Source organism: Penaeus monodon, chromosome 13 (genome assembly GCF_015228065.2).
Source record: "Penaeus monodon isolate SGIC_2016 chromosome 13, NSTDA_Pmon_1, whole genome shotgun sequence".
Classification (NCBI taxonomy): domain Eukaryota; kingdom Metazoa; phylum Arthropoda; class Malacostraca; order Decapoda; family Penaeidae; genus Penaeus; species Penaeus monodon.
The window spans coordinates 4,097,340-4,107,220 of record NC_051398.1 but is presented as its reverse complement, the minus strand read 5'-3'; the positions used below and the strand labels follow the sequence as shown (position 1 = coordinate 4,107,220).

Genomic DNA, 9,881 nt, shown 5'->3' with positions numbered 1-9,881 from the left:
TGGGCTAGTGGTAGGACGCGGTTTCACCCCCGAGGCCCGGGCGTTCCCGGCACGGGAAGGTTTTTGTTTTAAACACCCAATTTTTTCTCCGCTCCATTATCCCCTTACACCCCTTTACAAATATTTTTGGCAGAGCATATGATTTTGATTTTCTTTTAAAAAGGAAAGTGGAAAACTTCTACTAACAAAAATTTTAATAACCATTTTTATTTTTTGTGAAAAGAGCATTAATTAGACTTTAACCCAATTATATAATTTTTTTTAAACTATGCCCTTATAGCAGTGTTTTATGAAAAAACCATGACGTTGAGAGAATTCTTTGACAAGACCCGAAAAAGAGATTTTCCGAGGCGAGAAAAGAGCCTGGCCGAGGCCCCCCTTGCTCCACTCATTTGATCATAAAAAGAAAGGTTTTAACCCGATTTTTTTTTCTCTGCATGTCGTAAAATATAAAATAGCATCTCCATACATCTTTTTAGGGGGCTTCCCCCTTTGGGGGGGGGGGGGGGGGCATGGGGCCCCCCAAAAGTCAAAAAAAATCGATGTTTTTTTCAACGGTTCGCCATCCCCAGGGGTGTATTTTGCCTCGAATTTATTTAAAAAAATTTTTTTCAGAGGGAGAACTCGTCGGCAATTTTTTATTTTTATTTTTAAATTTTTTTTTTTTTTTTTGGGGGGGGGGAGAAAAGTGGCTACTTTGGGAAAAACTAGTTGATAATTTTTTCAGTTTAATGATTCTATCGTATATATATATATGGTGTGTGTTTTTCGAAATCTAAAACTTCCTTCGGATTCCGAATCGAGCGCAAAAACGCCACAGGGGCAAAAATAACATTTTTTGTTTAAGATTTGCGAAGAAACCTCCCCAACCCTTCCATAATTTAAGTAAACAAAGAATGAAAACGCCGGGAAATTTGGACATTTGCCAAACTTAGTATTTATTTCTCTTTTTAATCTAAGGAATTATATATAAAATAAAATATATATATATATAATAATAATGTATATATAAAAAATTTTTGGGGTTTATTTTACGATGAGATTATACCAAAAAATCAAAATTATTTTTTCAATCTGACCAAAATTTGTAAAGGGCATCTTTTTTTGCTTTTTTTTTCGGATATAAAAGTAGAGATTCCGTTTTAAACGTTTTTTTATTATTTAAATTATTTTTATCTTTTTTTTTTTTTTTTTTTGGAAAAGTTTATGAAGAAATGGAGAAAAGTGAAGGAATTTAAAAAAAAATTTTATAAGAGATCTGAAGAAAAAAAAGGGTTTATTTTTTAGAATTAAAGACGTGTGAAAACAATTTCGGCGAGAATTCGAATCAGTTTTTTCCCCCCCAAAAGGGGGGGGAGGGAGGGGGGTGGTCAAGAGTGGTTTCGATTTGATATGCATGTGACACACACTAAGAAACCTTTTCAATCGCCCCAAATTAAAACAGGACTAAGCCCATTTTTACGAAAAAGGAAAAAATTAGTTGCCCCAATTTAAATAGTTTTTTTATGAGTTAAAAATAAATCCTTTGGGGGGATGGTAAGCCAGTAAATGTGGGTTTTTCATCTTTTGAACAATTATCTTCCCCAAAAAAAAGTGAACAATTAGCCTAGGGGTAGTGCAGAGTAAGTAGGTTCTACCCGAGGGGGCCTGGGGTTGCTAAAAACGCATAAAAAAAGATGCTATAGAGTTTAAACTCCTTTGGGAAAGCGAAAGAATAACAGTATTTAGATTGCGCAAAGCATTTTTAATCCCGTATGAAAGGACTGCAAAAGCGAAAGTCCATACAGGTGCCCTGGTGAAAATTAATTTATATGTAGTTGCGTGTGGCCTCATTCTTTACCCCTCCAAAGAAATAATCAGTATGGTTTGTAACCCGTTGGTTTCTCATTCGATAACGTAAACATAGGCTAATCAAAACACCCACCCCTCATTTGCGACGGTCCCCTAAACGCAAAAAACATTAAAAGTAAATATCCAAATTTGAACCCACGCAAAATTATGTCTTTGATTTTTGAAATAAACATCTTGAAAAAATTGGGGTCATACAATGGAAAATTCAGTCTTAACAGCAAAAAAATAGGGAAAGGGGTCCGATTTACGAGAGTGTTTTCTACCATATGTATATGCATATTTATACAATATATATTACACACACGCGCGCGCGCACGCACGCACGCACACACACACACACACACACACACACACACAACACACACAACACACACACACCACACACACACACACACACACACACACACACAAACACCCAAAACACACACACACACACACACACCCACACCTATGTAGATGCGCCTGCCCCCGATTAAAAAGGCAGAGCGAGTAACGACAAAGTATGCAGCAGTAGAAAAAAGCACAAAGTCATTAGTTACAGTTCACCAATGAGTATTATTATTTTATAATCTCATATCAATCATCTTCACATCATCATCACATCCTCATCATCATATCATCATCATACATATCATATCATCATATCATATCTTTATCATCACATTTATTATGTTGTTGTTGTTTTTATTATTTTATTAAAAAATTTTTTATTGTGTGTTTATTTTATTGCCAAAACGCAAAAAAATAAAAATAAAAAAAAAAAAAAAAGATAATCTTGAGTGGATGGTTTTATATGAATACAAAGGATATCACTTTTTCGGCATTGTGGCATGGAGGGGGTTCAAATATCACTGTGATAGAGCCAATGTCATTTGCCCCAGTATATCCCAAAAGGGCTTTAAAAACGCCCGGGAATCGAGCAGCAGGAAATAAAATTTTTCCCCGGCTTTTCCGACGCAATGGCGCTCGGGGCCCAGTCAAATTCCGGCAAAACGCGCATGCGCACAAGGTTTAGACAGAATAGCAAAAATATTCCCAAAAACGTAAATGAAGACAAAGAAGGAAAAGAGCGCATTACATACACAAATTCGAGAAATCGGACGCTGATAAGAAAAAATTTTCCGTTCTCGCGTAGCAAACATGACCCCTTTTTTAAGAGTGCGCGTCACGGTGTTTTTGGGCCTCGCTAAGAAATTAAAATGGAAGTGACGATCTTCACTTTTCTGGCCGTTCTCCTTATTTTTGAATTTCACGCGTTTTGCATAGATGAAAAGGGGTCTTAGGTTTCGTCAAGGTAACCACTCCATACCTTATTTTACTCCCCGGGTGAATGCACGGGAAAATTTTCCCAAAATTTTATGTATGAAAAATTTTCGCGGTCGAAGTTGAAGCAGTATGACATGCATGACAGTTCTTGTAGGCCCTAGAAGACCCGATTCGGCAACAAAAAGGATTTTCCCCGGATGTCGATTGTTTAGTCCACATAAAATTTTTGGAGAGGTGAGTACATTTAATTTAAATTTTTTTTTTAAGGACCCTGATCTCTTCTCTTTTATCTGACAAGTTTGTGCCTTCAATTTGATTTTCTTTTTGATGAAAAATTGGCAGGGATGCCTACAAGCTCTGCTATGACAACGGGGCAGAGACGCAAAAATGTACAGGCGGGTGGAGATCGAGATGCTTCATGGGGGTCTTCTAAAGCATATCGTTTTTTATTTTTTTTGGTTTGCTATTGTCGGGCCCTTTTAAATAGTTATGGGTTGGTTTTTTGGTTTAAAAAATTTTTTAATTTTATAGTCTCTAATATAGCTACTAATTATGGATACGATTTATAGTCTATTAGACTGATAGAATATATTAGCTGGAAGGTTGATACCTAGTCCTTTTTTATTGCTGTGGTTTGTTATGTTTTTGAAGCAAGTCTCTTTACTAATTTCGGGAAATTTTCTGGTCATTTGTGCAGTGTGGAATTCTCGAACTTGCTGTTCCCCTTTCAACCCCCCCCCAGGAAAAAAAGAATCCCCATGTATTTAAGAGGGAGAGGTGTCAGACAGACTTGCGTCGGACGCTCCCATTTTGGGTTTGTGCGTTTACCCTGCTGTGGGTTTTAGAGGAGATTTCCACTTGCACAGACGACTGGAACCCATAGTTTGCTCAGAGACATGCTTAGTTAAAAAAATATATCACTCTGTTTTTTATTTTGCCAAAACATATTTAAGTTTTCATTTTTTTATTCTCAAAGCAAAAGTATTCGTTTAATGTTTTTATGGAAATTGCCGTGAAGTCCAAAACCCACTGCAGACCCAAAATTTAATTTCAGAAAAATGTAGGAAGATGGATAGTCCCAGGAAGTGAGGTGTGTGCGTTTATTTTTCACGAAATTGACGATTTACAAACAGCAACAAGGGTGGGAAGAAGAGGCGGACAGTGCAATAAGTTTTTTGTGGAAAATGTATTAGTTGACTAGAATATTCAGGTGATCATAGGGAAAATGAAAACCCGGGGATGACCATGAAATCGTACCAGAGAGTGAGAGTGAGAGTGAGACTGACTGGCTGACTGAGTTCATCATTGCATGTGTGTGTTTGTGTTGAAATGAATGAATGAGAGAGAGAGAGAGAGAGAGAGAGAGAGAGAGAGAGAGAGAGAGAGAGAGAGAGAGAGAGAGAGAGAGAGAGAGAGAGAGATATATGCAGGAAGGCAGACAGACAGGCAGGCAGGCAGGCAGGCAGGCAGGCAGGCAGGCGGGCAGGCAGGCAGGAGGAGGGGGCAGGGGGGAGGCAGGCAGGGGAAGAAGGTAGAAGGCAAAAAGGCTAGAGGGCAGAAGGCAGGCAGGCGTCAGAAGCGATAGCCAGGCAGGCGGGTGGGAAAGGGCAGGGGGGGCAGGCAGGCAGATAGATGGACAAGTTTATCAAGTTTTCGGTTTTGTTTTAAATTTAAATTTTAGATGGGAGTGCATAAAAAACATTCATTTGTTGAATTCTTTATTTGTGATTTATGAAAGAGTGGGTTTTTGCATATTTTTGTAAATTTGACCTGTTTTGCCATTACTCTAAATATAAAGGGAAGTTTTATTGCCAAAAGATGCCCATCTGAATTAAGGGAGTGTCATGTTTTGAAAATCAGAGATTTAAAGATGTCCTTATTTTAGGGTGGTATGGAGGTATGCATAACATTTTAATTTTTTTTTTTTAAGTCACACAAACATAATAAATATATAATTTTATATATAATTATAAAAATATATAATAATATATAAAATTTTATATATATATATAAATATATATATAAAAAAAGAGAGAGAGAAGAGAGAGGAGAGAGAAGGGGAGAGAGAGAGAGAGAGAGAGGGGAAGAGAGGAGAGAGAGAGAGGAGAAAAGAGAGAAGGGGAGAGACAAAAGAGAGAGAGAGAGGTTGGAAAAGTCTCGATTTTTGTTCACTTTATTTTTTCTTTTTTTCCAGGCATATTAACCCCAAGTTTGGGGGGTTTTTGTACTGTCCCCTTAGATTTTTTAAGAGTTTTATTACATACAGATGGCTCCACATGTCTCAGCTAGAAGGAGTCTATCCTTGGCCCGTGACCGACCCCGTTTTCCCCTTTTTTTTAAATTTGGGGCGGAAAAAGTGTTTTTCTTTCCATTTTAATATGACATGATCATCTTATTTATTTTGTGTTTATTAAATTTGTTATTAAAGTTTTGATAACATCGAAGACAATAAATAATAAAAATGAAGATTTAAAAAAATAAAGGGAAAAAAGGGTAAAACAGATGTGATAGGTAAGATAGAGCTGACTCCTTGGTGATAATATTTGTAGAGCTATTATATGTAAAGGATAGGACAAACTTTTAACCCTTTCCCAAGGGGGTAGATTATAGTGGCCGGGCCTCGCGCAAGGGGCTTATATCGTCCCCCTAGCATGCGCAACTCTATCAAATCCCGCACCCCCTTGCCGATCTTCGTAATATACAAAGTAGATGTATTTTCAGTTTCATTTTTTTTTTAAAGCCCCTTTACTCCCCCAACTCCATTTTCCCTGATAAATCGAGATGAAGGGATTTTTTTGATATAGACTCCATATTTGATCATTTTCAGTCTATAGTTGAATAAAAAAGAGTGTGCGGCATATGGAGTTGAAATCGTGGTTTGTTGCTGTGCTGCGGGCTGCTTTTTTTTTTTTTTTTTTTATAGAAAAAATTAGAAAGTGTAAAACGATTAACACATTTCAGTGGCAGAAAATAATATGGAGTCCATAATAACCCTGGCATGTACATACATGCCCCGGCAGATAGTCCGCCCGATGGCAGTGCGTACATGCCCCATTTGGGGAAAGGGAATTTCAGTTGACCTGGCATTGTTTTGTCTTGCCCCCCTGTGACATAGGGTTAAAAGTAAGATAGAAAAGTTTTTATTTTACAGTAAACAAAGAGTTGTGCATCTAAATTTGAAAACAGCATGGCATTTTTAAGCATTCAATTGTGTTCAAGATTAATAGTAAGTTAATTGTGCAGTATTTTTTTGGATTAAAAGTATCATATCTAATCATAAATTTGTCCCAACAGTAAGATGGTGACTGTCAGCTTGAGATGGATGCAGATGGCTTTACCGTCGTTAGCAAAAAGAAAGCCGCCAGAAGAAGATCAGCAAAACCACCGGCAGATTATATTAACACAAGTGAAGAAAATGTTGAGGACTGTCTAAGGTGAAGAAAACATTGTTTTTTGATGCTTGTGATTTGTCTTGGATCATGTTCGCCTTTCTGCTGTCTCTTCTCAGTACCCTTCTCTCTTCTATATTGTCTGTCTGTGTGGCTCAGTGTTTGTGTCTGTCTGCCTTACTGTCTGTCTGTGTCTGTATGCCTTATTGTCTGTCTGTCCATCTCCTGTCTGTTTCTCTGTCTCTGCATCAGTCAGTCAGTCAGTCAGATTCCATACCTATCTACCTACCAGTCTATTTATCTGTATTTAATTTTAATAATATAATTTCCATTTTTTGTGATCTAATGGCTCGTAATGCTATGACTCATACAACTGTCTCCCTTAGTTAATAATCCACCTTTGATGTAGCATTTAAGATAAAGAAAAGTTAGCAGCTGAGATATTGTTCTTTTAGCTGGTGTATAAAAGCGTTGTCTATAAATATTATTTTACAACAGTAAAAATAATAATTGTAGTCATTAACTGTGGATAACATTTTAATTTTCCTTGGGGATTTTGAATGCTTATGGTATCATTTCACAGTATATTATTTCTTTCTTGTTAGGGTAGTAATGATATGGCATTTTAGGCAAAAGAATCTCAGTATTATAATTCTGTTGCAGAAAAATAATTCAAGCAAGAGAAGACGTGGAAGCAAGTGATGGATTCGCCACTTTCCAAAAGAATTTAAATGAGATAAAGAGCTCCCTGCAGAGATGGAAAGAAGATGCTTGCAGAATTTCTTCCATTGTCTGCTACGGCTTAGGTCAGATTTCCTCTAGTAGGATTGCCAGGTACCAAACAGGGCTGCTCATGTCGATTCAAGAGTTCTTTGACGTTGGTGTTGAGGTGTTTGACCCTGCGTTCTCATCACTGGATGAGAGGGTGTTAGATTTCCTGAATTTTACTGTTGTTAAAGAAAATGAAGAAGGAAAGAAGCGTGTTTCGACATCGACCTTGTTTTACATGCCTCATTGTGGAAAAGAATTATACAATAACCTCTTGTGGGCAAACTGGAATGCAGAATCACTTCCCATGTGTGTAATTATTGGCAATAGTTTCAGCACCATTGTCCCAAAATGTACCATCAAGAATATTAAAACAGTATTATAATTTTATTGAAAGAGCAGAAATGCTTTATGAAGAATATCCTTTGAAGTCATTAGTGGAACATGATGATGTGTTCAATGATATCAGTATTCATATCATGAAACAAGAAATTGCGTTAAGTGAAAGAGAAGAACTTTTTGAAGAATGTAGTGAACCAGATTATGCAGGCTGTGAAGCTGAGATTGTGAGAACATGAAGACTTAGAGAGACTTTTAAGAATTAGAAATATCTTATAATATCTTACTACAGGGTACAAAAATGGTGCTCTGTTGGAAGCTACAATTTCTCATTATATTTTTCTTCATTTTATTTGAACTCTGTATATACTCTAAAGAAGCCTGTGATTCAGGCTTCTTTAGAATTGGAGATATGAAAGAGTGTCACCCATGGATAACGTGTAGTGATATAAAGGACATGGCAATAGGGGATCTTCTTGGCTTTGGTGCTGTGAAGCAGATTTACCAGTCATCATGGAGGAATCAGGCTGTGGCATATGTTTACATTAACAACAGGAGACTATTTGGAAGATTTCAAGGCAGGTTTAGATTTTCGAAAGGCATTGGTGCTAGTAGGTTTCTGATTCAGTTATTGGGCTTTTGTGAAGAAGCTCATGTATACATAACAGAGTATCATTCCTTAGGCAATGCTCTAAACATGCATAAGGTATTTAGTGAGAGAAATATTATTGGCCTAAAAGAGAGATTTCATTTATGTATAGACTATGTTAGTATACTAGACTTTTTACACAACAGTCCTCTAGGCACAAGAGTAATGTGTGATTCGAATACACTGAATAAAACCCTAGAGCAGTATCTGATAACTTCCTCCCTCAGCCTGATTTGAACGATATGATGCTTTACCGCAAGTGGGACGTGAAGGCATATTTGTGGACACAGGAGATCAGGGGAGACTTTGTGGCACCGGAACAGAAATGGCCATACGATGGAGAGAAATTCACGGAAGGTCGAATGCCCCCTTATAGTGAAAAGGTTGACATTTGGAAAATTCCTGTTGTGTGCAATCACTTTTTAGGGAAGAGTGAGGAGGCGAGAATATTCCGATACCATGTCTTTCCAACTCACAAAAAATGTCGGGAGAAGAGGCCACAGGCTAGGCCATCAGCAAGAGAGGTTTTACAGTTGTATGAGGATCTTTCCAAGGGTATTTCAATGAAAGCCCTTACGGTACTAAAGAAGAATTATAGGGTATAGAATTTTGGTGATTTGTAAAAAAAAGTTGGGTATTTCCTGGTCAGTTTACTTTGATTTATGTGGTCACCGCTTTTATACTCCTGTATTTGACTATTAAATATAAACTAGCCTTGAAGGAAGATTGATTTCTGAATACAATTTTTTTGAATATGTGAACAACTTTTTTCACACAATAAACTTTACAGACCTCTCATATGTTTTGTTACCATCATCTTTTATGGAAGCTATACTGTAAACTTACTGTTCCTTCAGAGTAATATTTTGAGCCTGTTTAAATTTTGTAGAACGAGAATTGTCAAACCGCATCCTGTGTTACATTATTTGGACAAGGATAACAAAATGAATATACTTGTGATAATAAAGAGATATTTATATATGTATATGTGTGATTACAATCCCAGAATTATTTTACTCATACTTTTTTTTTTTTTTTTTTCAATTTCTCTATAGAGATGAATCTGAGAATTTAAAAGTAGCTGTTTGTCAGCTGAATAAATTAACCCAATGTTTAAGTGTTTCAAGGAAAGCAGCATGTTTACACTTTTTCCTTAACACAGGTGCAAAACATCCAATTGTAAGATTATACAGAAGGAGAATAGAGATTATTAACATTTTTTTTTTCATCGGCTTGGTATTTTCTTAGTAGGAATTTTATCAAGTACAGATTTCTATGACTAAGACTAAGGAAAAGTGTAGTTTTAATGTTTGAGTTTTTGTATATGTCGTGGAATGTGCAGGCATGTATAAAAACACTTTCACTCTCACTCTCACTTACTGTCACACACTCGCATATACACACATGCACGCACGCACGCACTCACTCACTCACTCACTCACTCACTCACTCACTCACTCACTCACTCACTCACTCACTCACTCACACACACACACACACACACACACACACACACACACACACACACACACACACACCACCCCACACACACATGGACACCAAAGAGGAGGGAGGGCAATACACCACATATTTGAGAATTATATGAAACCCACATTTTA

At 36.9% G+C, this 9,881-nt stretch overlaps 1 protein-coding gene across 1 annotated transcript; it reads left to right on the top strand.

Moving 5' to 3' along the window:
• The first annotated feature begins 3,122 nt into the window (after nt 1-3,122).
• LOC119580041 (SRR1-like protein) lies at nt 3,123-7,878 on the top strand. Its single transcript, XM_037927930.1, is given in 4 exon segments — nt 3,123-3,145; nt 6,412-6,551; nt 7,170-7,620; nt 7,622-7,878. Coding segments are annotated over 3 exon segments (798 nt in total). The 5' UTR covers nt 3,123-3,145; nt 6,412-6,435; the 3' UTR covers nt 7,853-7,878.
• Nucleotides 7,879-9,881: the final 2,003 nt, after the last annotated feature.